Source organism: Vicugna pacos, chromosome 15, assembly GCF_048564905.1.
Source record: "Vicugna pacos chromosome 15, VicPac4, whole genome shotgun sequence".
NCBI classification, from domain to species: Eukaryota; Metazoa; Chordata; class Mammalia; order Artiodactyla; family Camelidae; genus Vicugna; species Vicugna pacos.
This window is the reverse complement of record NC_133001.1, coordinates 4,069,260-4,096,734: the sequence shown is the minus strand read 5'-3', so window position 1 is coordinate 4,096,734 and position 27,475 is coordinate 4,069,260. Positions and strand designations below refer to the sequence as shown.

At 44.3% G+C, this 27,475-nt stretch overlaps 2 protein-coding genes across 2 annotated transcripts in view; both read right to left on the bottom strand.

The window, feature by feature from the left end:
• Positions 1-15,783: 15,783 nt before the first annotated feature.
• Positions 15,784-22,100, bottom strand: LOC140685630 (actin, cytoplasmic 1-like). The gene is made up of 4 exons (XM_072937495.1): positions 22,086-22,100; positions 21,631-21,668; positions 19,194-19,287; positions 15,784-17,437 (listed from the first exon to the last, which is right to left on the bottom strand). The coding sequence occupies exons 3-4, from the start codon at positions 19,261-19,263 to the stop codon at positions 16,176-16,178; spliced, it is 1,332 nt and encodes a 443-aa protein (XP_072793596.1). The 5' UTR covers positions 19,264-19,287; positions 21,631-21,668; positions 22,086-22,100; the 3' UTR covers positions 15,784-16,175.
• LOC140685984 (uncharacterized) overlaps positions 20,359-27,475 on the bottom strand; it is a 24,807-nt gene continuing 17,690 nt past the window's right edge. The window contains exons 26-30 of the mRNA XM_072938376.1: positions 26,682-26,796; positions 26,182-26,243; positions 25,156-25,270; positions 24,656-24,717; positions 20,359-20,400 (exon numbers count right to left, since the gene is read on the bottom strand). Coding sequence (XP_072794477.1) covers positions 20,359-20,400; positions 24,656-24,717; positions 25,156-25,270; positions 26,182-26,243; positions 26,682-26,796 — 396 coding nt within the window. The remainder of the gene's footprint in view (positions 20,401-24,655; positions 24,718-25,155; positions 25,271-26,181; positions 26,244-26,681; positions 26,797-27,475) is intronic.

Below are 27,475 nucleotides of genomic sequence, written 5' to 3'. Positions count from 1 at the left end.
ACGCAGCCAGCGGTTCCTTGCCGCACGCCGCTCAGCTCAGTGGCCCTTCCTGGGATGAGCGCCGGCGTAGGTTGTACTGATGACAACAGCTCATTTCTTTTGTATGTAATGTTTGCAACTCATTCATATCCAGTAAAAAAAAAAAAAAATTTCTTGTTTTGCCAAAAAAGGGAATGCTAAAAGTGGGTGAAATGTATGTCTTAGAGAACTGAAAAAAGGAAAGGAAATGCTTTTTCTAGTTAGTCAGAGTGACTACTGCTTTTGGCTAGTACGAAAACACTGTTTTTAAAAACAGTCTCTTGTAACAACAAAAAATACAAACAGAATGGAAAGTATTCCGTTTTTACCTCTTTGTCTCACCTGAGATTGTGCCCTCTGCTCTTTTGCCGTGTTTAATCCCCATAAAAACTTACTCAATAAGCAGTTCTAGGGAGAAAAATGGGGAAGATCTGGGCAAGAAACAGTATCAGAACTGCTGGTTTTTACCCTTTTCTCATTTCCTAATGAGCCTCATTATTTCATAGGCAATGTGACCATGCTCAAGGATAAAAGATTATTAATTTAATAAGCTTTAAATAACTAAGCAATTCTGCAAAAGTGTATTGAGTGAATATTAAGTGCCTTGTTGGAACAGAGAAGGGGAGATGAGGGTGACCAAGAATGAGGAACGGTCCTCAGCGAGCCTTCCACCTAGTACAGGGCACACACACACACACGCACACGCGCACACACACACGCAAACATACACAGAGCTGACAACAGAAACCATGCGAGCAAGAGCAGAGGGGGTCTGAGGACAGGGGAGGACATGGGTTTGACCCCACCTTAGAGAGAAGAAGAGGGCTGCAGACGTCGGACAGGGAACCATGAACAGAAGCTCTGACAGAAGGAGAGCACAGCCGCAGCCCAGGCCCTGAGTGTGTACATGGATGCACGCGGCACCAGGCCCAGCTGGCATGGAGAGATACAGTGGGGACCAGGTTAAAAAGAAGGTTGGAGGCTACGCACGGTATGATTCCAACTGCACAACATTCTGGAAAGAGCAAAATTATGGAGACAGTAAAAATTCAGTGGTTGCCAGGGGCTGGGGGAGAGGGGTGAATAAGTGGAGCACAGAGGGTTTTGAGAGCAGGGAAATTACTCCGTGAGATACTATAGTGGTGGACACATGCTGTTACACATTTGTCCAAATCCACAGAATGGACAACACCGAGAGAGAACTCCAAGGTCAGCTCTGGGCTTCGGGTGATTATGATGTGTTAACGCAGGTTTTGCCTTGGTAACCAATGTACCACTCTAATGGGAGATGTGGATAAAAGGGCAGTCTGTGCGTGCATGGGGCAGGGAAGACAGGGAAAACCTCTGTACTTTCCTCTCAATTTTGCTGCAAACCTAAAAATAATGTAAACAAGTAAAATCTTAAAAAAAGAAAAAAAGATTGGGGGCTGTAACTAAAGGCCTTGCATGCAGTGCTAAGGAATGTGAAACTGACTCTGTAAACCACTGCTCGCCAAACTTTTGATCACACACTCCACTCATTTAGAAGTCTCTCTGAGCACACACCCTAATACAGGTCTATGCACTTACTTATTAAATTATATACCTGACCTACTACTACATTAATGTGCTATCTACGTATATTATGAAAGATATAGGAAAATATAACCTAAAAAGAATCAGATTATAGTATTTGAATGTCATGCTTATCGTGGGTTTCCTACTGGCAGAAGCGCATCCTCAAAGCACAATGTACATTTACTTCGACAAATCTTGTAATTAACATTTATATTTCAAAGCATCTTCTTGATAACTTTGAACTTGCGCAGCCAGCTTCTTGCCAGGGCTCCTTGGATTGTCGCTGCTGTTTCCTCGTGAAGCAGCAGGCAGGGGGCTCACGCAGGCCCAGCAGTGAGGCCCGCCTAGCTGCTTCTTCGTTTGTACTTTACCACTAGCATCCCCGTCAGCCTTGCAACAATGTTGAAGCCTCTTGTACACTTTATAAAGGCTTGTTTAGCTAACACTAGGTGCTAACATCTGTCCCTGGTCTCCCGTAAGATGTGGCCTGAGGATGAACTCCACTCACACTTCCAGTGAGCTGAGACTCCAGCTCCTTCTCACAACTACTTGAGACCCAAGCAGGGTGCTGGTGTCAATCCACATAAACAATGTTTGTAAATACACAGAAACAGAAGTTCCAGAATCCCCCTCCTGCCTCCCTCTTGCACACTGTCTACAGAGCGTGCTTCCACACTGGGGAGCAGCCAGCAGTGTAGATAATAACATTTTGGAGGCAGGAATAGCAGGTTTTAATCTGTATTCTAGGAAATGGTCTCTGTAGTGGATGGGATGGGGGCTGCCACAGGCAGAACATTTAGGAAGCTCTCATTTCAATCCAGAATGAGACAATGAGGGGCTGAATCAAAACGTCAAACAGGAAGGAGAGCTCCCTATCATGTTGCGGGAGGAAATAGAATTGAAACTGAATACTTTTAGAAGACCTGTGATTCTCAGTCCACCCTATTGTGTCACAGCCCGCACTTCAATGATTTATATTATCTTCTTGGTCCTTCCAGGCATTTGAGTCCAAATTCCGAACTAAGGCAATGACTGTGAACAGTAAAAAGCAGGGCTGGACAGGTAAGATCATGACTTCTCTTTTTGACATGTTGAGTTAGAGACACCAGTTGTGTATCTACAAGGAAGTGTTGAAAGGAAAGTGGTAACAGGGATCTAGAGCAGTGCACTGGGCTAAATAGTGTCCCCCCAAATTTCACATTCACCTGAAACCTTTGAATGTGACCTCGTTTGGAAACAGGGCTTTTGCAGGTGAAATTAGTCATGTGAAGGTGAGATCACACTGGGCCCTAATCCAATGACTGGTTTCCCTGCAAAGAGAGGGAGATTTAGACCCAGACACACAGACAGGAGGCCATGGGAAGACAGAGGCCGAGGTTTGAGTAATGTGTGTACAAATCAAGAAGCTCCAAGGGTTGTCAGCAACCACCCGAAACCAGAATAAGGTCTGGAAGGATTTCTCCCCCAGAGACTTCAGAGATGGCATGGGCCTGCCAACAACTTGATTTCAGCTTCTAGCCCCCAGAACCATTAGAGAACAAGTTTCTGTTGGCTTAGGCCATGCAGTTTGTGGTGCTTTGTAACAGCATCTCCAGGAAACTGACGCAGATGAGGTTCCCAGCTAGGGATCAGTGTGAGGGCTGAAGCTGTAGGCGGTGTGCAGTCATCTTTCAAGAAGGCTTGGAGAGGGGAGGGAAGATCCAAACCTGAGTGACAGCGAAGAGCCACATGTGATAAGCAAGCCAAGAAGCCAGAGGGGAACGAGGGGCCAGGGAAAGGGAAGGAGCTTTTGGTTTCAAGAGAGGAGAACGTGTGCAGGGATGGAGGGGAGATGCCTGGACTGGGTGGTGGGGGGGAGGGCAGTGCCATGAACTCAAAAGAGGAGAATTTTGATGAGGGTTGGGGTAGTCAGTGGAGACAGACACTCCTAAAATATCAAGCAGGGTGAGAAATGAGAAAAACCCTTACAATACAGGTGATCGCCACCACACTCAGAGAGATGAGACTGAATACCAGAAAGGTCAAGGGGCCTCACCAACATCAGGTAGAAAGCTGTTGGGTCCAAGACACATTAAGTGAAAACATTAAATTCCAAGATGACATAGAGAAAATTTGACAGAACATAAGTCAAACTGAAATCATGACCACTTGCCTGCATCACATATTCTGGAACAAGTAGGTGTTTTTCTTCGGCCACACTCAGTTCATTCTGTTACACCCGATTTCCTCTCCAAGGTCAACCGCGCTTCTCTAGAGGCGGTGGCCGCGTGTCTACCATCGCCGGACCCGTTTCCACGAGAGCGTGTACGTACCTTTCCTGAAGCACCGCACCGCGCTAGGAGCAGGCCTCGCGCACTCGATGGCCGGGCGTGAGGAAGGAAGCGCGGGGAGGGAGCTGCCGAGTCCGCGAGTGGGAGGCGGGGCGAGGCGGCCGGGCATCAGCCGTTCCTCGTTATTTTTAAAAATTGCTTGCTCATTGTTACCAATGGGTATTGCTGGCCTGCGCTCTGCAGGTTTGTAAGCCTTGTACTTTCCAAGCCTTAAGACTGAAGAAAGAGCCCAGAGCCAGCAACAGAGACACCAGTGGTTTAACAGACGGGGGTGGGGGTGGGGGGATTACTTGTCTGAAGCAATGTCCCGGAGCGACTCCCCACCGTGTGCAGCAGACAGCGGACAGGACGCGGCGGCAGTCTTCCCTCCCGGGGTGCGGGGTGGAGACAGTGGGTTACCAGTTATAGGAGGAACTGATGTCCAGTTTACTTCTCAGCTGCCAGGAAAGCCAGCAGGGGAGCACAGCATGCTCCTTACCACTCCTTGGATAAACCATCATAGTGGAGATCATTCTTATTTAAATATTAGAACAACCGCTGCCAGGGGCTGAGGGCAAGTATGTGAGCACTTAGAAGGAAAGTCAGGCAGGTGAGCAGGGTGGGGGTGAGGCAGCGACTGGTTGAGCAGGGGATGTACAGAACAGCCATCTTGTTCATTCAGGTTCTTCCATGATGCTTTTTAGGGGATAATAATGCAAACTTCTAATCTTGCACCACTTCCTTTAATGCACTAAGATCACCTCCTGTAGAATTCTTGCTAAAAAAGGAATGAGTTTGATCAAGAGAAGACATCAGACAAACTCAAACTCATAGACATTCTACAAAATAACTAGTCAGCACTCTTCAGTCCTGCAAGGCAAAGAAGAGGCGCTGTTCCCGGCCCAAGGAGGCTGGTGAAGTGCGACACCTAAACGTGCTGTGGGATCCTGGCTGTGCTCCTGGGCCAGAAAGTGAGGCGCTTGATGAAAGTCAAATGATTTGATTTTAAATTAAATTTGAATTAAATTCTACAGAATTCATCTATAGACTAATTAATAGTTTAATATCAATGTTAATTTCCTGGTTTTGATCATTGGGCTACGGTTTCTAAGAGGTTAATATTTGAAGAAGCTGACTGAATGGTGTAGGAAACTTTACAAGACTTTTGCAACTTCTTTGTTAAGTCCGACATTACTTCAAAATGAGATATTAAAAATATTAATGATAGAAATACTTGTTAAGTGAGGATGACTTTCTTCCTTCTCCATCCCCTCTTCTTCCTTCTTTAAGGTGTCCCCTCTCCCTGGCTGTCCTGGCTTCTCAGGGCTACCTGTCATGGGGCCACCCTCATTTTCTTTTTTTTTTTTAAGTCCTTTACATGTAGTAAATCATTTAATCCATGTAACAAACGTGCAATATGTTTTACATATGAGAAAATAGAACCTCAGAGAAATTCAGTAATTTGCCTGAGGTCACACAGCCAGAGGGAGCTGGGATCCTAACCCAAGTGGTCTGTCATCAAAGCTCCTAAAAACATCACTATGTTGTCTCTTACTAGGTTAGTATCCTTTGCAAAACATAGCACCTAACTGACACTCAGCACATATTTTTTGAGCTGATTTGAATAGATGGTCCCATTAAGAAAGGACATCTTCACCCTCTTGATCATGAAATTAACCTATGCTGAGTCCCCTTCTTTCAGGGACCTATGAGATTGGTGAGAACATCTGATAAACCAATCTGAGCTGCAGTGTTAGCAGTAATTAAGGTTCTTTGCAAGCACCTCTTGAAATAACTGTGCCTTTCAGGTGAAGATGAGAACCTCACACATCCTGTAGAACCAGAGGAGTGATATATGAGCAAGGAGCAGGTGGCACCCAGTTCAAGCCATACAAAAGGCAACAAAGACCAGAATTTTCAAGTGTAGACTGAGGCAGAAGGGCTCACACCTGGCTATGAATCAGAACCACCTGTGGGGCTTTTAAAACTTGTGATTCCTACTCTCTACTCTAGACACTCAATCAGAAGCACCTTGAGTGGGAATCTGTGTTTTTTTCTAATTCTCTAGAATATTCTAATCCATAGACATAAAGAAAGAGGGCTGCAATCCATAAAAGCAGGATATTTAGGGATTCCTGGAATAGACTCAGAGGAAAGAAGCAGGAAAAATGATGAAAGAGTAATCACAGGAAACAGATTTCACATCATGTTTAGAGTGTCCTGTGTGAGCCGGCTTGTGAGACACATCTGAGGCTGATTTCAGTGAAGTCTTACAAAATCTCAGTGGATGGGGGTGGGGGTTGGGGGAGTCTTGGGCCCATTTTAGAGATGGCAAAACTGAGGGCTTCAGTGGATTTCAGCACCTTGCTCAAAGTCTCTAAGTTTGAGAGTTTTTTGGCTTTTATTTTTATCTGTCCAATGTTAAAAAAAAAAACTAAACTAAAAGTAAATTCAACTCAGTAAATTTGAAGATCTAATTGACTTTGTTAGATTCATGAATGGCACAGCATCCCATCTAGTAAACAGAAGGGTGGAAAAAAATGGAAATTGTTAAAAAATGGCAAGTTTTTATAGGAAGAAGGATGGAGCAAGGGAGGTATTAGCAAAAGAAAAGAATTTATTTTTTTCAGGCCACGACATCCTCTTCCAGGGAAGAAGGGAATGACAAGGGTTTTACCACGCAGATTGCCTCTTCCTGGGAAGTGTGATACTGGACAGAGAGTGCTCATGTAACAGACTGCCTCATGAGAAAATTCGAGAATGGTTGATTAAGATTACATTTCTGATAGGACCTGATCTAACTTAAACACTTCTGCACAGCAAAGGAAACCATTAACAAAAGAAAACAGCAACCTATGGAATGGGAGAAAGTATTTGTGAATGAGGCAACCAACAAGGGGTTAATATCCAAAATATACAAACAGCTCATACAACTCAGTATCAAAACACACACACACACACAAAACAATCAAAAAATGTGCAGAAGACCTAAATAGACATTCTTCCATACAGAGGGCCAACAGGGCCATCTGAAAAGATGCTCAATATTACTAATTAGTAGACAGATGCAAATCAAAATCACGATGAGGTGTCACCTCACACAGGTCAGAATGGCCATCATCAAAAGTCTACAAATAATAAATGCTGGAAAGGATGGAGAGAAAAAGGAACCCTTGTACACTGTTGGTGGGACTGTAAATTGGTGCAATTCCAATGAAATACAGTATGGAGGTTCTTTAGAAAATTAAAAATAGAGCTACCATATGACCCAACCATCCCTCTCCTGGGCATATATCCAGAAAAGATGAAAACTCTAATTTGAAAAGATAGGGACGCACAGTCTTTAAGGCATTAGCCTGCTGTGACTCCCTTTGCCTGGCAGAGCAATATAGCAGTCCTTTTCTATCCTTCCCCCACCAAGAAAAGATTCATGCATTCCAATGTTCATAGCAATACTATTTACAATAGCTGAGACACACAAAAATAAATATTATATGATATCACTCACATGTGGGATCTAAAAAATAATACAAATGAATCTATATAAAAAACAGAAAGATTCACAGACTTAGAAAACAAACATGGTTAACAAAGGGGAGAGGAAATGGGGGAGGGACAAAATTAGGAATATGAGATTAACAGATACAAACTAGTAAGCATAAACTAGATAAGCAACAAGGATTTACTATATTGCAAAGGGAATTATGCCCAATATTTTGTAATAACCTATAATGGAATATAATCTGCAGGAAAAAAATTATAATGCTGTACACCTAAAACTAACACAATATTGTAAATCAACTATACTTCAAATTTTGAAAAGATTACATTTGTGGGGAAGGTCAAAACTACAATTAAGTATAGATTTGGTATCATGGGCTTTGGCTCAATTTATGTCATTTTGATCCTACGGTTTTTCTTTTTAACACCAGGGAACTTTGTTAAGAATGAACAAAGAAGAGGACAAGCTTTAGGGGTACTTCTACTATTCTCTAAGGACTGTAGAGAACAAGATAGGGTGAGAGCTGCTCCCTCCTCTTCCCAAGGACACTGTCCTATAATCCATGTCTTACTGGTACCAGCAACTCTAGTGGGCCTTCTGTCTTCAGAACTCTCTAGACCATTGGACAAGTTTTATGTCCACATTTTCTCTCCTTCAGGGGCCCAGGTTGCCTTTCCTTCATCATGCTGAATTTTGGTAAGAACACAGGGTGAGCCTGTGGGTTCTGCATCTCAGCCATCCTCTAGCAGCTGGTTTCCCTTCTAATGGGTCACCCAGCCTTTGCACATGGCATAGAAGAAGGGAAAACATTCCTTTCCTCATGGTGAGATACCAGCACACATATGGCCTGAGTGCCAGAAAGACCACCCCTACCATTGCCTCCCAGTCCTCTTCCCAAATAGCCTGGGGAGGGTCTAGAGGGAGAGCAGTGGGTGATGACAGGTCCCATCCTGCTGCTGCTTCATAAACCTGCCACTGAGGGTCTTGCTCAAATCTTCAGTAAGTGTTGTTTAGCTTCTTGTTTCAGACATAGGACTTAGCCCCTATTCAACACCACAACACAAGTCCCAGTCTGTAGATGAATGAATGAATGAATGAATGAGTTTGGGCATCAAACAAAACTGGGTTCCAATCCTGATTTCTCTACTGTGTAAGTCACTTCACTTTTTTTAAAAAACATTTTTTACTGAATTATAGTCATTTTACAATGTGTCAAATTCCAGTATAGAGCACAATTTTTCAGTTATGCATGAACATACATGTATTCAGTCTTTTTTTTTTTGCTGTGAGCTACCACAAGATCTTGCACATATTTCTCTGTACTATACACTATAAACTTTTTTCTTTGTATTCTGCACATGTCTGTCAGTATCTACAAAGTTTGAAATCCCAGTCTGTACCTTCCCACCAACCACCCACTTGGCAACCACAAGTTTATATTCTATGTCTATGAGTCTATTTCTGTTTTGTATTTATGTCTTTTTTTTTTAAATTTCCACATATGAGCAATCTCATATGGTATTTTCTTTCTCTTTCTGGCTTACTTCACTTAGAACGACATTCTCCAGGAACATCCATGTTGCTGCAAATGGCGTTTTTGTCATTTTTATGGCTGAATTGTATTCCATTGAATAAATATATCACATCTTCTTTATCCACTCATCTGTTGATGGACATTTAGGCTGTTTTCATGTCTTGGCTATTGTAAATAGTGCTGCTATGAACATTGGGGTGCAGGTTTTCTTTTTGAAGTAGGGCTCCTTCTCAATACATGCCCAGGAGCGGGATTCCTGGGTCATATGGTAAGTTTATTCCTAGTCTTTTGAGGAATCTCCATACTGTTTTCCACAGTGGCTGCACCAACCTGCATTCCCACCAGCAGTGTAGGAGGGTTCCCTTTTCTCCACAGCTCTCCAGCATTTCTCACTTGCAGACTTTTGAATGATGGCCACTCTGACTGGTGTGAGGTGATACCTCGTAGTTTTGATTTGCATTACTCTGATAATTAGTGATATTGAGCACTTTTTTTTCATATGCCTATTGATCATTTGTATTTCTTCCTTGGAGAATTGCTTGTTTAGGTCTTCTGCCCATTATGGGATTGGGTTATTCTTCTTTATTTTTTCTTATTATGTCGTATGAGCTGCTTATATATTCTGGAGATCAAGCTTTGTTGGTTCCACTTGCAAAAATTTTCTCCCATTCCATAGGTTGTCGTTTTGTTTTACTCATGGTTTTCTTTGCTGTGCAGAAGCTTGTAAGTTTCATTAGGTCCCATTTGTTTATTCTTGCTTTTATTTCTATTGCTTGGGTAGACTGCCCTAAGAGAACATTTTTGAGATGTATGTCAGATAATGTTTTGTCTATATTTTCTTCTAGGAGGCTTGTTGTATCTTGTCTTATGTTTAAGTCTTTGATCCATTTTGAGTTTATTTTTGTGTACAGTGTAAGGGAGTGTTCTAGCTTCACTGATTTACATGCTGCTGTCCAGTTTTCCCAACACCATTTGCTGAAAAGACTGTCTTTATTCCATTGTATATTCTTGCCTCCTTTGTCAAATATTAGTTGACAAAAAGTTTGTGGGTTCATTTCTGGGCTTTCTATTCTGTTCCATTGGTCCATATGTCAGTTTTTGTACCAATACCAGCTCTTTTGATTACTGTAGCTTTGTAGTATTGTCTGAAGTCTGGGAGAGTTATTCCTCCAGCCTCTTTCTTTCTCTTCAGCAATTCTAGGTCTTTGGTGGTTCCATATAAATTTTACTATGATTTGTTCGAGTTCTGTGAGATATGTCCTGGGTAATTTGATAGGGATTGCATTAAATCTATAGATTGCCTTGGGCAGTATGACCATTTTAACAATATTGATTCTTCCAATCCAGGAGCACGGGATATCTTTCCATTTTTTTAATTCTTCATTCATTTCCTTACTCAGTGTTTTATAGTTTTCCATGTATAAGTCTTTCACCTCCTTGGTTAGATTAATTCCTAGGCATTCTATTACTTTGGGTGCTATTTTTAAGGGGATTGTTTCTTTACTTTCTTTTTCTGTTGATTCATCATTAGTGTAGAGAAATGTAATTGATTTTTGAACGTTAATCTTGTAACTTGCTAACTTGCTGAATTCTTCAGTTATTTCTAGTAGTTTTCGTGTGGAACTTTTAGGGTTTTCTATATATAGTATCATGTCATCTGCATATAGTGACACTTTTACCTCTTCTTTTCCAATTTGGATCCCTTTTATTTCTCTCTCTTGCCTGATTGCTGTGGCTAGGACTTCCAAGACTATGTTGAATAGGAGTGGTGATAGTGGGCAGCCTTGTCTTGTCCCAGATTTTAGTGGGAAGCTTTTGGGTTTCTCACTGTTGATACTATGCTGGCTGTAGGTTTGTCATATATGGCTTTAATTATGTTGAGCTATGTTCCTTCCCTCTATTCCCACTTTGGTGAGAGTTTTGATCATAAATGGGTGTTGAATTCTATCAAATGCTTTTTTTACATCTATTGAGATGATCATGTGGTTTTGTCCTTCCTCTTGTTGATGTGTTGTATTGCATTGATTGATTTGTGTATGTTGAATCACCCTTGTGTCCCTGGGATGAATCCCACTTGATCATGATGTATGATCTTTCTTATGTGCTGTTGGATTCTGCTTGCTATTATTGTGGTTAGGATTTTTGCATCTATGTTCATCAGTGATATTGGTCTGTAATTCTCTTTTTTGATGGTGTCTTTGACAGGGTTTGGTATCAGGGTGATGGTGGCTTCATAGAATGAGTTTGGGAGTATTCCCTCCTTTTCAGTCTTCTGGAAGAGTTTGAGAAGGACTGGTATGAGTTCTTTGTATGTTTGGTAGAATTCCCCTGTGAAGCCGTCTGGTCCTGGACTTTTATTTGTGGGGAAGTTTTTTTTATTGCTAATTTGATTCCATTTCTAGTGATTGGTTTGTTCATGCGGTCAGTTTCTTCTTGATTCAGTCTTGGTGGACTGTATGTTTCCAGAAACTTGTCCATCTCCTCTAGGTTATCCATTTTGGTTCCATATATTTTTTCATAATATTCTCATATGATATTCTGTATTTCTATGTTATTTGTTGTTCTTTCTCCATTTTCCTTTCTTATTTTGCTTATCTGTGCTCTCTCCTTTTTCTTCTTTGTGAGTTTGGCCATAGTTTTGTTGATTTTATTTATTCTTTCAAAAAAAGAGCTTTTGGTTTGATTGACTTTTTTCTAATTTTTTAAAATCTCTATTTTATTTATTTCCTCCCTCGTCTTTATTATTTCCTTCCTTCTGCTGACTTCGGGATTTTTGCTCTTCTTTTTCTAATTCTTTTAGTTGGTGGATTAGATTGTTTATTTGAGATAGGTTTTTTTTTTCTTTTTTCTTTTTTTGAGGAGGGCCTGTATTGCTATAAACTTCCCTCTTGGCACTGCCTTTGCTGTGTCCCATAAATTTTGTGTGGTTGTGTTTTCATTTTCATTTCTCTCAAGGTACTTTTAAAATTTCAACTTTGATTTCTTCATTGAACCATTGTTTTTTAGTAGCATGTTGTTTAATCTCCATGCTTTCCTTTTTTTTCTCCTTTGTTTCTCTATTGTTGATTTCTAGTTTCATGGCATTGTGGTCAGTAAAGATGCTTGAGATAATTTCTATCTTCTTAAAATTGTTGAGGCTTCTTTTGTGCCCAAGTACATGATCAATCCTAGAAAATGCTCCATGTGTACTTGAAAAGAATGTATATCCTATTTTGGGGAGTGTAATGCTCTGAAAATAGCCAAATCTAATTTTTCTATTGTATCATTTAGTTTCTCTGTTGCTTTATTTATTTTCTGTCCAGGAGATCTGTCTAGTGATGTTATGTGGTATTAAAATTTCCAATAATGATTGTATTCCCATCGATTTCCCCCTTTATCTCTGTTAGTAATTTTTTATGTACTTAGGTGCTACTATATTGGGTGCATATATATTAATGTGTAATATCCTCATCTTGTATTACTACTTTAATCATGATAAAATGTCCTTCTTTATCTTTATGGCCTTTGTATTAAAGTCTATTTTGTCTGAAGTCCGTACTGCTACACCTGCTTTCTTGGCTTTTCCATTTGCATGGAATATCCTTTTCCATCCTTTCACTCTCAATCTATATGTATCCTTCTCCCTACAGAGGGTCTCTTGTATGCAGCATATTGACGATTCTTCTTTTATTATCCAGTTTGCCACTCTACATCTTTCAACTGGAGCATTTAGTCCATTAACATTTACAGTAATTAATGATGTGTGTTTATTGCCATTTTGTATTTATTTTTGCAGTTGATTTGGTATTTCCTCTTTGTTCCTTTCTTCTTCCTTTTGTGGTTTGATAATTTTCCTTTGTATTATCTTGGATTTTATTTAGTTTTTGTGACTCACTTGTAAGTTTTTGGCTTGCGGTTACCCTTTTTTTGTAAGTCTATTAACCCATTACAATAACTGTTTGTATTAAACAGATAGTACTATAAGCTCAAACCCATCCTACCAAGAACACAAAATTTTGAAAAGAAAAAAAATATTTATTTCCTTGCTTTCCTTTCCCACTCTTTATGATTTAGATGTCTTCTTTTACAACTTTGTGTTTATTCTATTTGTAATTCATGGTAGTTATCACCTTTCCAGTCATGATTTTCTCATTTCTGTAGCATTCTGCTTCTTTTCTATTTAGAGTAGACCTGTCAGTATTTCTTTTAGCATAGGCTTAATGATGCTAAACTCTTCTAGTTTTCTCTTGTCCATGAAGTTCTTCATCTCTCCTGTTCTAAAGTATAACCTTGCTGGATAGAGTGTCCGAGGCTGCATCTTTTTTTTCATTCAAGACTTTGAATGTATCTTAACCACTCCCTTCTGGCCTGTAGTGTTTGTGTAGAGAAATCAGCTGAGAGCCTTATGGGAGTTCCCTTGTAACTCACTCTGTTTTTCTCTTGCTGCCTTTAGGATCATTTCTTTATCCTTTTAACCCTGGCCATCTTGATTATAATATGTCTTGGTGTGGGTCTACTTGGGTTCTTCTGTTTGAGACTCTCTGAACTTCCTGTACTTGGATATTTTGATTCCTTCTTAAGGTTTGGGAAGTTTTCAGTCATGATTTCTTCAAATACCTTTTCAATACCCTTTGTTCTTTCTTCCCCTTTTGGAACCCCTATTATGTGTAGATTGGCAAGCTTTATATTATCCCATAGGTCCCTTATATTGTTTTCATTGGTTTTTGTTTCTCTCTAAGCTGTTCTGATTGGGTGCTTTCTATTGTCCTGCCTTCTAGGTCACTTATTTGTTCCTCTGCATTATCTATCCTGCTTTTGTACAACCTTTAGATCAGCTCTTATCTTAGCAAGTGGGTTTTCCAATGTTACTTGGCTCTTCTTTATAGCTTCAATTTCATTTTTGACATATTTTATATCTCTATACACTCTTAGTTCCTTCAGTACTCAGATCACTTTTTTGAAATCTTTATCTAGTAGGCCATCAGTGTTTATTTCACTGATCATCAGGGAATTTCTCGTGTAATTGGGAGTGGTCCCTCTGCTTCATCTTGCTTATCTCTCTCTGGCATTATTTCTTATGGCGTATCAGTTATCTATTGTGGTCATTAAGGAGTTTATTAATCTATCTAAGCCTATGCAGGAATAAAATTTAAAAAGAATTTTTAAAGAAGAAAGATAAAAAGCTTGAAAAAAGTGTATAATCAACAACAGAAGAACAAGTTGGAGCAATGTAACAATTTGAGTTGAGACGTCTTTTAAAAACCTCAAAAAAAGGAGAAAAGACCCTCCAAAATTTTGAAACTTGAGTATAATCAATAACAGGAGATCAAAACCAAGATAAATGAAACTGAAATTGCAGTGGATTTTGAAAACTAGTAATAATAAAAATAAAAGAAATATTTTAAAGGGATTAAAATGGGAAACATATACAGTTGTTTAAAAATTTAAAAATTCAAAAGGTAATAGAAAATAGAACAGATGAAAAAGAGAAATAGAAATAAAGTGGTTGTGTTCTCATGGAGACCGTATGCTCTTAATGGTTTTATCGAGAGGTCTTTCTGTCCTCTCCCTGCTGCATGAACTGAGCTCGCTGCATTCAGAACCCCTCCGTTGGCCAAGCCCCTGGTCTGTGCTGCTCCCAGTGCAGGTCGGCAAGCAGATCACATCCCCTCCCAAAACTGCAGTCAGGTGCTGCGCTCTTACACAGTGGGCGGGTGGGTTACACCCTTCCTTATGCCACGGTCACATACTGCACTCCTGCCAAGAAGGCAGGTAGCCACCTGCCCTCTCCCAGTGCAGATCACTCCCCTGCTCTGTGCAGCTGCCCGCTCCACCTCGGGTCTGCGCTCCAGGAGACAGCAGAACAGCGCCACCCATGATTTGTGCCCAAACTCAGCTCCTTGTTTGTCTTGGAGGCTTAAGTTCTCAAGAGTTCCCAGGACAGAACTATCCTATCTGCCTTGCGCTATGAACAAGTCTCAGTCTGCCCTTTGAGGCTGCTAAGCCCTTAGGTATGAATTCAGGTTTCAACCACGCCACACCTGGGTGCTAAGCACTGGAGGATATGGAAGCTGTGTCTGAGCACCGCCTCTTGGCTCGACAGATTTTCAGAGGTAGGAGATATTGTACCCTTCCCCTCAGGGCACGTCAGCCATGTTGCTTTTTTTTTTTTTGTATTTTATGGAGGGCCCAGGTTTTTCTGCCCTGTGTACCCACTAATCCACAGTGTGAAATACCCTATAGTTCCCTGGGATTGCCTCTGTGCAGCCTGCCTGTCCTCCGCCCGGCTCAGGCAGCTTGTCCTGTCCTCCACCTGCCACTTTCCCTCTAGGGCTAGGGGTTGCAGAGAACCTCTGTGCCCATTTAACTTAGTTCTGTTTGTCAAGAGCTATTTCATATAGATCTGGGCCTTGGAGGATCCCCCTCAGTCCCAATGACCTCTCCCTTGGAGAGGGGTAGACCCAGCAAGTGAACGCTATTTCTCCTTTGCAGCTTCCTCCCTGCAGGACTAGTCCCAAGTTATTTTACTTTTACTTTTTTCCTACCATATTTGTGGTGTCTCCGTCTTTTGAAGAAGGCAATGTTCTGTCAGAGTTCAGCAGGTGCTCTGCTTGGCTGGGTGGGTCCATGGATGTGAGTTTTGGTGTATTTGTGGGAGACGGTGAGCTACGAGGATTCCTCTACTCCACCATCTTGGCTGATCCCCCACCCCCCTTTTTTTAAAGCTGTACACTTTATCGAACTGGTCTCAAGTCAGTGTACAGGTAAACCCTGGCTGCCTCCATGCCTCAGCCTACTCTCAAGGGGACCAAAAGCCTTCATACATCTCAAGTTTGGGGACAAAAAAGGGGGGCTGATCATTCAAAATAAAACAAAAGCAAGACTTAATGTAATTTTTTTTTTTGGAGACCATCACTTACACAAAAGCAATGCCATCACCCTCCCCTGTGTGGATTTAGGCAAGGACTGGCCCTTCTCCTTAGAGAAGTGGGGCAGCTTTCAGGAAGGCAAGGGACTTCCTATAACAATGCATCTTACATTCGAAATGACTATTTTAAAAAATGTACGAAGTCCTCAGCCACAAGGTAGAACTTTGGGGATGGTTGATCCAACTGCCTGCTGTCACCTTCACTGTTCCAGTTTTTAAGTCCTGAGTCAGTACCAAAAAAAAAAAAAAATATTCAAAAGAAAAAAAAATAAAACTATGCCAATCTCGTCACCTTTTCTGTGCAAGTTAGGTTTTGTCATGAAAAGGGTGGAAGGTAACTCAGTCCGCCTAGAAGCACTTGCGGTGGACGATGGAGGGACCAAACTCATCATACTCTTGGTTGCTGATCCACATCTGCTGGAAGGTGGGCAGTGAGGCCAGGATGGAGCCACCCATCCACACGGAGTACTTGCGCTCAGAGGGCGCAATGATCTTGACCTTCACCGTGCTGGGGGCCAGGGCAGTGAGCTCCTTCTGCATCCTGCCGGTGATGCCGGGGTACATGGTGGTCCCGCCAGACAGCACCGTGTTGGCATAGAGGTTCTTGTGGATGTCCATGTCACACTTCATGATGGAGTTGAAGGTAGTCTCGTGGATGCCACAGGCTTCCAGGCCCAGGAAGGCAGGCTGGAAGAGAGCCTCAGGGCAGCGGAAGCGCTCGCTGCCAATGGTGATGACCTGACCATCGGGCAGCTCATAGCTCTTCTCCAGGGAGGAGCTGGAGGCGGCAGTGGCCATCTCCTGCTCCAAGTCCAGGGCGACGTAGCAGAGCTTCTCTTTGATGTCACGCACGATTTCCCGCTCGGCCGTGGTGGTGAACCTGTAGCCACGTTCCATGAGGATCTTCATAAGGTAGTCTGTCAGGTCCCGGCCAGCCAGGTCCAGACGCAGGGTGGCGTGGGGGAGGGCATGCCCCTCGTAGGTGGGCACAGTGTGAGTGACCCCATCACCAGAGTCCATCACAATGCCAGTGGTGCGGCCAGAGGTGTACAAGGACAGCACAGCCTGGATGGCCACGTACAAGGCTGGGGTGTTGAAGGTCTCGAACATAATCTGAATCATCTTCTCACGGTTGGCCTTGGGGTTCAGTGCGGCCTCAGTCAGCAGCAAGGGGTGCTCCTCTGGGGCCACGCGCAGCTCATTATAGAAGGTGTGGTGCCAGATCTTCTCCATGTCATCCCAGTTGGTGACAATGCCGTGTTCAATGGGGTACTTGAGGGTCAGGATGCCTCTCTTGCTTTGGGCCTCATTACCTACGTAGGAGTCCTTCTGGTCCATGCCTACCATGACGCCCTGGTACCGGGGGCGTCCCACGACGGAGGGGAAGACGGCCTGGGGGGCATCGCTGCCCGCGAAGCCGGCCTTGCACATGCCGGAGCCGCTGTCAACCACGATTGCAGCAGTATCGTTATCCATGGCAAACTGGTGGTGGAGTAGACCAGTGGCAAAGGTGGAGCGGTGAGAGGCCTGTGCTGTTGGAGTGGACGTGGTCTCAGCTGTCATCTTGAAGTTTCTTGACCCACTCGTGCAAGAAGGTATGTAAGACACACCTAAGAAATAATGTATATTAGGTTTTCAATATTGACATAAGGTTATTGAAAAGGTAAAAAATTAATTTAATTGCCACAGAATTATTAGAAATTAAGTCTTTTATATTTCAAGATCACTGTAGTATTCACTGAAAACATTTTTAGCATTTAGGGAATGAATGCTATTAATTTCTTCTGTTTCCAAAATTAGTTTGGTTTGTTACCTCATGCTAATGTTTAAAAGCCTTTCTATGAGAGAATCATCAAAAAATTAGCTATCCTAAAAAAAAAAAAAAAAGCTAGTGCTTCCATACAGAAATTAATCTCATTTGAGTAACAAATGCCAATTCAACATATAGTCTTGATGTCTGACAGTTGTGAGGAGTGGCTGTGGTTTACCCCAGTTCTAGCCCCTTCCTGCTTCCGGAATTCTCTGCAGTGGCAATGATCTAATCTTGCTTCAGTGCAAACATATGACGCCATCTGAAAGGAGTTCTCTCAAGTTTCCTCATCAGTTCCCAGATCACCTATCACCTTTTTTTCTCTTTCCTTTCACTGTATCCTTCCCTTTTCAAAGGTAGCTCTAGATCTGTGGTCTTAATTCTTCCCCCCTTTTATATTCTTTTGATGGATTATCCCCACCACTTCTTTTTTCTCTCTGCTTAATGGCAGGAACTTACATCGGTAATTTCTGCTTCAACTCTTTGCCTCCCTCTGGCTATAAACGTGCTCAGAAAGAAAAACAAAATTACGCTTTTCCTTGATGCTTTATGTCTTGAGTTCTCTAGTGGCTCTTCTCCCAGATTTCTCTAAACACAAATCTACCCTCTTGCTATTCTGAGCGTGGTCTCAAGACAAGCAACAAGAGTGTCAGCTTAGAACTCATTAGAAATGCAGAATCTCAGACCTACTGTTCAGAATGCACACTTTTCAATGGGTCCCCAGGTGACTAGTTAAAATTTGAGACAGTCTCATCTATACCGAGTCTACTCGACTTAACTGATCCTTCTGAAAAATCTAGCCTCAAGTGCCCACTATAACACTTCTCCAAATTGAAACTGCATTAGAAGTTGCAAACTTTCTAATGGACTATTTATCGGGAAACAGCTTCCCTGCCCCCCTCACCCCCCATAACACACCCTGCTCTCTTCCTCTTCCTTATTCTCTTTTGGCCTAGGTGACACCATCCAGTAAGGCAGCAACACACTACATGACATGAAGGTCCAGACATTTACAGCTGCCCACATCTGCCTGTGTTCACCCACGGCAGGTAAAACCCAGCTCTGCGTGATCAGGCACCTCAGTCCTCACTGCCTGCCTAACAATGAGGAATATGGGGACAGTGGGAACATTCGTGCTTCTCGGACAAGCTACGGTGCTGGAAGCTCACTTCAGGTCCATCTCACATTTCAGACACTTTCTTTTTCCAAAGAACTGATCTACCTTCCCACCCTCTCCCACAGGCCCCTACCTCCTTTCCCTTCATTTACTGCCTGTCCCCTCTGCCACTCTCATTCTTCATCCCCTCTTTCCTGCCTCATTTTCTGACTGTCCTTAGGTCACAGAGCATCCTGAAATGAAACAATTAAGCTCCTTAAATGGCACTCTCAATTTAATCTGTCGTTGACACCTAAGTTATAAAATTTACCTCCTTTTCTCATTTTTCCCTCACTATACCTTCACCGGATGATTTTTCTTTGGCTTTTAGAATATATCAGAATTCATGTTGGAAATCAACATTCTGTCAGATAGCTTTTTAATAAAATACAGGTCTTACCTTCTACTTGTCCACTTAATATATTTTTTCCTGTTTGACCTGCAGCTCCAGATGAAATATCCACATACATTTGTGGTAGACTCTCAGAGATACTCTGTTAAAATCAATATTAATAATGAGTCACATAAAGAATTCCTAATCCCTAAGAAAATCCCTGCATTTCAAAACTTAAAAAAAAAGCCTTCCTATTTTAAAAGCAATTTAGACTTAAAAACAAGAGAAGAGTATCTTGGGAAACCAAACATATAAATAGAAAACTTCATATACATTTTCTAGAACAAGCCTATCTTTTATTTTCATTTGGCTTTTGATTCAGTAAGCTGAACATGGAAAGCCAGAGCAAGTATTTTCACAGGCAAAATATTGACTTATATTCACATTTCAACAAAGAATTAACTTCAAAACACCTAACTTCACTCTACATTCCCCCACAAAAATGAAGATATAGTTAAAAATAAGTATTTTTGTTGGTAAAATTGAATTGCTTTGTAGTATATGTGAAACTAACATGGTAAATTGACCACACTTCAATAAAAAAGCAAAACTTAAAATGCACTTATTTTAAAACAAGTACTTTCATAAATATACTTCCTATAAATTTAAAATATTTCTAACGACAGATACGGATTTAGTATTAAATTGAGATCCTTGACATGAAAACAAACCTTGGAGACTGTCACATTGAGTACTGACAGAACACTGTAGAAGCTGCTTCATTTCAGTAAACAATGGCTTAGCACAATCTTATTATTTGATAAAACTTTTATAGTTAGGAAAACTAGTTGAATAAAGTAGCAAAGTAATAAGAAAAACATTGATGCCTTAATAACAGCGGAATCTTTAAGTACAGTTATGCAATTCTTCAAAAAACTACAAGGATTGCTCTCTGTCCAGAGTGTTCCTTCCCTGGGCCTTCACGTCACTGGCTCCTTCCCGTCCTTCCCTTGGCAGCTTTGGTCACATTCTGATCTGTGCCAACTAAGTGAATTCCACTCTTACTCCACACCCATCATAACTACAGACACGCCCCTTCTGTCAAAAACCAAAGTTCTCCACTTCCTTTACCTGAAGGACTTACTGTGACTGACAGAGGATTCCTGTTTACTTGTCCTTCTGTTCCTACCACTACAGCCTAACCCCTCAACCCTTCGGTCAGTTCAGTGTCTTAACTGCCTGGCACGCAGTTGGTGTTCAGAAGCAGGAATTCCTTTAAGGTCAAAACATCGAAAATCTCAAGATGCCCACAAGCACCAAATCACTCTATACCTATCAGAGATCTCCACTAATAGTCTACTAAAACACGACATACCCCCATTTTAATGAGAACTCCACATGCCCACTCTAACTTTCCCATTCTTAACTATCCACTGCCATTTTCTTGTCCTTCAGGTGTCAAAAAGTGTCCTCAGCACTTAGTAAGTCATTCATTGTCACTGTGATCATCCTGTCTTACACTTTATAGCACCATTTACAGATGACATCTTTTCACATTTGTTACATTTGTTCACTGCACACACCTCAGAGTTAAGTGCCAGTGCCCTTTTACCAACAAGGCCACTGACATTCAATCAGCTCCAACAAGTTTTTCCAAGACCCCACAGCTTATGCATGACAGAACAAAGATGCCAACATATCTGCTGACTTCAAATACAGTGCTGTGCCACTAGGCAGCACCTGTCTAGATCCAAGAGTTCAGGGTCAATTTACCTCTCTTCACAGCTGTCAGCTTAGAACACTCCACCATTGTTACTTACAATACTTCAACTACGGTCACGATTAAAGTACAACATGCAGGCCACACTAACTATCCCATATGGGCTGTCCTCATTACAATGTCACTAACCCAAACTGTTGGTATACTAACCCCACATATTTACTAATCTTCACCATGCTTTTGATTTACATGAAACTATCCCTGCAGATCTACTTGACAAGAAAACTGTAATATTTCCAACTCACAGGCATTTGCTTTTGAAGGTCAAATTGGCAAAAACATAAAACAAAACACAACAATATGAAAACAGTCTTCTTTTTGACCCAAAACATTTTTCTCTGAATATGCCTTGAGAGTTGGACAAATCCATTTATTAGAAACACACACAATTGGTCACAGGCTAAAAAAGAATAACTCTCTAATTTTTAGAGAAAACAGCTCAAGAAGTCAAATCGATTCCATAGGACAAATAAGCATTGCTTTCTGGGCTATAAACACTGGTTTCATTAGGTAACACTGGAAAATTAACAAGAGGGTACTAGGTACTAGTAAGACCATTAGCACTCAAAGAATTTCTTAATGGAAGATTCAAAAACATAAGAAAAATATGGATGGGAAAATGCAAAAAGAGAAACTAACCTCAAAGCATCCCTTCACTTATGTATTAACAAAACTAGTTAATATTTAAGGGCGATACTACTAATAATAAAAATAGAATACTACCTCTAAACGAGAAGATGATTCTGTATCTTCCTGGATACCTGAATGAAAAGATGAAATGTTACATATAAAACTAAGGCACAGACACATAAATGAGAATACTTACAAATTAAATTTTGAACACACATATACATCAACTGTCACTCATGCATATTACTATATAATAAAGCAGAAAAGCCACTTTAAAAAGTTGTACCATTTTCTGGACGAAAAACATCATCAAACATGGGACAGTTATAAAGATAGATGTTAAATGGAAACCATTAAAAACAAATGGTCAGAACATATACATTTACAAACAGCAGAATTTCATAATATTTTTTTGAGAACTGAAAACTGAACCGAATATTACTACCTGTAATGCATACATTCTATCTCTTACTGAGCTAAAAAATCCACCCTGGCACACTACGTATTACGATAGAGAAAAAAACTATCATGCATGTTCATCAACTTACTTAATGTACAGCCTTTTTCTGTTGCAGTAACAGAGGTCAAAGAGCCATGATCGGCTAGTTCTTCTGGAGCAATGTGAACCGACTCAGAAACATGAAGTGATCTGTCAATTTCAGGCCCAGTCAAGACTTCCTATGAACACACACACACACAAAAACAAGAACCAAAAGTTACAAACAATTAACATAATACACATGGACTTTCAGTAAAATAGTCACCAGGAGAACAAGTACGCACGCCACCTCTCAGATCATAAGCCCTCTCCCCTGGGAGGAGCTGCCGATACACATAAAAGGGAGGCCCTTCTCTCGACTCTGCCACCGGGAGGGAGCCAGGAAGACGACTCGCCACGCAGAAGTCTGACCGCTCTCCAACCCAGGGCGGAGGCATACGGCGAACGGCACAAGGGACAGGAGAGCCCGTGGCAGGTCGCTAGGTCACGGAGCGCTGGGAAGCCCGCACTGGGTCTTCAGAGACACAACCCAGTGCACACAGGGGGAAGCGAGGGCGCTTCCGGGGAAGGGCAGCCTGGGCCAAAGGCTGCGGGGTCAAGCATCAGAGGAAGTCGCAAGGGAAACTACAGCACTGTTACTGGCGATGGGCTGGAAAAGGGCAAAAGCCCCTACACTCAAGGCCAGACATCCCCTGGTAACTTTCAGATCAGGATGGCCACAGGAAAAAAAGCCAAGATCAAACGACGACAGGAAAGCACCTGACTGCCACAGGGCTCTGTCCGCCTCCAGCGTCCCCTCATAAACGCTAACGGAAAAGAACTGGGCCACACCACGTAGATACAGACACCCGTTTCACGAGGTGAGTCTCCAAAATTACTGCAGGTGCGTCGGTCGTGCAGTCACACGACGTGAAGCACCCGGTAACTGTAGGAGGTGTGCACTGGGATAAACCCTGTAAGCCCGCAGACCTTCCCGGGCAAATGCAAACTTGGGGACGCAGGCTCAAAGCACCCAGGCGTCCCCGCTGCAGCGTGCCCTGACGCTTACCTACCGAACGAAGGAGAAGAACAGTGACAAAGGGAGACGGTACCTCTTTATCAGAAAAGAAATCGGCCTCGTCCGGTTCTCCGCTTTGGGGCACTGTCACGTGGCCTGTAAGAAGGAGTCACACGTACATTAATGGGGACACGAACCTCTGGGGACTTCAAACCCCCCCCTCCTCTCCTCACCTATCCCCAACTCATGCGTGCTTCAGTGCAACCAAGGGGCACAAAAGGAGGTCAGGGGGCTAAAGCACTTCCTGGAAGGAGAAGCGCCGTCGTGCTGGGATCTCTGTGAGGACAGGTGGCAAAGGCCAACCGCCCAAAAGGGGACGGATACTGTGCCAGGACCTACACCTTTCAGGTGTTTCACAGTAGGCGTTCTGTTTAAGGGAGGCAGTGGGCATCGAATCCAGGAAAGTCCTGCAGGCTAAGCATGCATTCACTCTACCGCAGAGCTGCACTGCTCCCTCCGAAAATTGAGTTTCTGGACAGACGCCTGATCAAGCCAAGAGAGGGACAGCAAACCCCCAGACGTGTACACTAGCTTACCGAACGTGTCAGCTGGGCCAGCTCCATCAACACAGCTCAACGTGTCATGCGCTGTTACTGGCCCTGGAGCAAGTCCAAACGTCTGGCTATCGGTTGCTGGCTCAGTCGCCAACCCCTAGGAACACAGAGGGCAATTAAACAAGAACCGAACGCCAGAAACCATCACATTCACGCACGGGCTCTTTCCCCCAGTTAGTCATGGGGACAACAAGTACGCACGCCACCTCTCAGATCATAAGCCCTCTCCCCTGGGAGGAGCTGCCGATACACATAAAAGGGAGGCCCTTCTCTCGACTCTGCCACCGGGAGGGAGCCAGGAAGACGACTCGCCACGCAGAAGTCTGACCGCTCTCCAACCCAGGGCGGAGGCATACGGCGAACGGCACAAGGGACAGGAGAGCCCGTGGCAGGTCGCTAGGTCACGGAGCGCTGGGAAGCCCGCACTGGGTCTTCAGAGACACAACCCAGTGCACACAGGGGGAAGCGAGGGCGCTTCCGGGGAAGGGCAGCCTGGGCCAAAGGCTGCGGGGTCAAGCATCAGAGGAAGTCGCAAGGGAAACTACAGCACTGTTACTGGCGATGGGCTGGAAAAGGGCAAAAGCCCCTACACTCAAGGCCAGACATCCCCTGGTAACTTTCAGATCAGGATGGCCCCAGGAAAAAAAGCCAAGATCAAACGACGACAGGAAAGCACCTGACTGCCACAGGGCTCTGTCCGCCTCCAGCGTCCCCTCATAAACGCTAACGGAAAAGAACTGGGCCACACCACGTAGATACAGACACCCGTTTCACGAGGTGAGTCTCCAAAATTACTGCAGGTGCGTCGGTCGTGCAGTCACACGACGTGAAGCACCCGGTAACTGTAGGAGGTGTGCACTGGGATAAACCCTGTAAGCCCGCAGACCTTCCCGGGCAAATGCAAACTTGGGGACGCAGGCTCAAAGCACCCAGGCGTCCCCGCTGCAGCGTGCCCTGACGCTTACCTACCGAACGAAGGAGAAGAACAGTGACAAAGGGAGACGGTACCTCTTTATCAGAAAAGAAACCGGCCTCGTCCGGTTCTCCGCTTTGGGGCACTGTCACGTGGCCTGTAAGAAGGAGTCAGACGTACATTAATGGGGACACGAACCTCTGGGGACTTCAAACCCCCCCTCCTCTCCTCACCTATCCCCAACTCATGCGTGCTTCAGTGCAACCAAGGGGCACAAAAGGAGGTCAGGGGGCTAAAGCACTTCCTGGAAGGAGAAGCGCCGTCGTGCTGGGATCTCTGTGAGGACAGGTGGCAAAGGCCAACCGCCCAAAAGGGGACGGATACTGTGCCAGGACCTACACCTTTCAGGTGTTTCACAGTAGGCGTTCTGTTTAAGGGAGGCAGTGGCCATCGAATCCAGGAAGTCCTGCAGGCTAAGCATGCATTCACTCTACCGCAGAGCTGCACTGCTCCCTCCGAAAATTGAGTTTCTGGACAGACGCCTGATCAAGCCAAGAGAGGGACAGCAAAGCCCCAGACGTGTACACTAGCTTACCGAACGTGTCAGCTGGGCCAGCTCCATCAACACAGCTCAACGTGTCATGCGCTGTTACTGGCCCTGGAGCAAGTCCAAACGTCTGGCTATCGGTTGCTGGCTCAGTCGCCAACCCCTAGGAACACAGAGGGCAATTAAACAAGAACCGAACGCCAGAAACCATCACATTCACGCACGGGCTCTTTCCCCCAGTTAGTCATGGGGACAACAAGTACGCACGCCACCTCTCAGATCATAAGCCCTCTCCCCTGGGAGGAGCTGCCGATACACATAAAAGGGAGGCCCTTCTCTCGACTCTGCCACCGGGAGGGAGCCAGGAAGACGACTCGCCACGCAGAAGTCTGACCGCTCTCCAACCCAGGGCGGAGGCATACGGCGAACGGCACAAGGGACAGGAGAGCCCGTGGCAGGTCGCTAGGTCACGGAGCGCTGGGAAGCCCGCACTGGGTCTTCAGAGACACAACCCAGTGCACACAGGGGGAAGCGAGGGCGCTTCCGGGGAAGGGCAGCCTGGGCCAAAGGCTGCGGGGTCAAGCATCAGAGGAAGTCGCAAGGGAAACTACAGCACTGTTACTGGCGATGGGCTGGAAAAGGGCAAAAGCCCTTACACTCAAGGCCAGACATCCCCTGGTAACTTTCAGATCGGGATGGCCCCAGGGAAAAAAGCCAAGATCAAACGACGACAGGAAAGCACCTGACTGCCACAGGGCTCTGTCCGCCTCCAGCGTCCCCTCATAAACGCTAACGGAAAAGAACTGGGCCACACCACGTAGATACAGACACCCGTTTCACGAGGTGAGTCTCCAAAATTACTGCAGGTGCGTCGGTCGTGCAGTCACACGACGTGAAGCACCCGGTAACTGTAGGAGGTGTGCACTGGGATAAACCCTGTAAGCCCGCAGACCTTCCCGGGCAAATGCAAACTTGGGGACGCAGGCTCAAAGCACCCAGGCGTCCCCGCTGCAGCGTGCCCTGACGCTTACCTACCGAACGAAGGAGAAGAACAGTGACAAAGGGAGACGGTACCTCTTTATCAGAAAAGAAATCGGCCTCGTCCGGTTCTCCGCTTTGGGGCACTGTCACGTGGCCTGTAAGAAGGAGTCACACGTACATTAATGGGGACACGAACCTCTGGGGACTTCAAACCCCCCCTCCTCTCCTCACCTATCCCCAACTCATGCGTGCTTCAGTGCAACCAAGGGGCACAAAAGGAGGTCAGGGGGCTAAAGCACTTCCTGGAAGGAGAAGCGCCGTCGTGCTGGGATCTCTGTGAGGACAGGTGGCAAAGGCCAACCGCCCAAAAGGGGACGGATACTGTGCCAGGACCTACACCTTTCAGGTGTTTCACAGTAGGCGTTCTGTTTAAGGGAGGCAGTGGGCATCGAATCCAGGAAGTCCTGCAGGCTAAGCATGCATTCACTCTACCGCAGAGCTGCACTGCTCCCTCCGAAAATTGAGTTTCTGGACAGACGCCTGATCAAGCCAAGAGAGGGACAGCAAAGCCCCAGACGTGTACACTAGCTTACCGAACGTGTCAGCTGGGCCAGCTCCATCAACACAGCTCAACGTGTCATGCGCTGTTACTGGCCCTGGAGCAAGTCCAAACGTCTGGCTATCGGTTGCTGGCTCAGTCGCCAACCCCTAGGAACACAGAGGGCAATTAAACAAGAACCGAACGCCAGAAACCATCACATTCACGCACGGGCTCTTTCCCCCAGTTAGTCATGGGGACAACAAGTACGCACGCCACCTCTCAGATCATAAGCCCTCTCCCCTGGGAGGAGCTGCCGATACACATAAAAGGGAGGCCCTTCTCTCGACTCTGCCACCGGGAGGGAGCCAGGAAGACGACTCGCCACGCAGAAGTCTGACCGCTCTCCAACCCAGGGCGGAGGCATACGGCGAACGGCACAAGGGACAGGAGAGCCCGTGGCAGGTCGCTAGGTCACGGAGCGCTGGGAAGCCCGCACTGGGTCTTCAGAGACACAACCCAGTGCACACAGGGGGAAGCGAGGGCGCTTCCGGGGAAGGGCAGCCTGGGCCAAAGGCTGCGGGGTCAAGCATCAGAGGAAGTCGCAAGGGAAACTACAGCACTGTTACTGGCGATGGGCTGGAAAAGGGCAAAAGCCCTTACACTCAAGGCCAGACATCCCCTGGTAACTTTCAGATCGGGATGGCCCCAGGGAAAAAAGCCAAGATCAAACGACGACAGGAAAGCACCTGACTGCCACAGGGCTCTGTCCGCCTCCAGCGTCCCCTCATAAACGCTAACGGAAAAGAACTGGGCCACACCACGTAGATACAGACACCCGTTTCACGA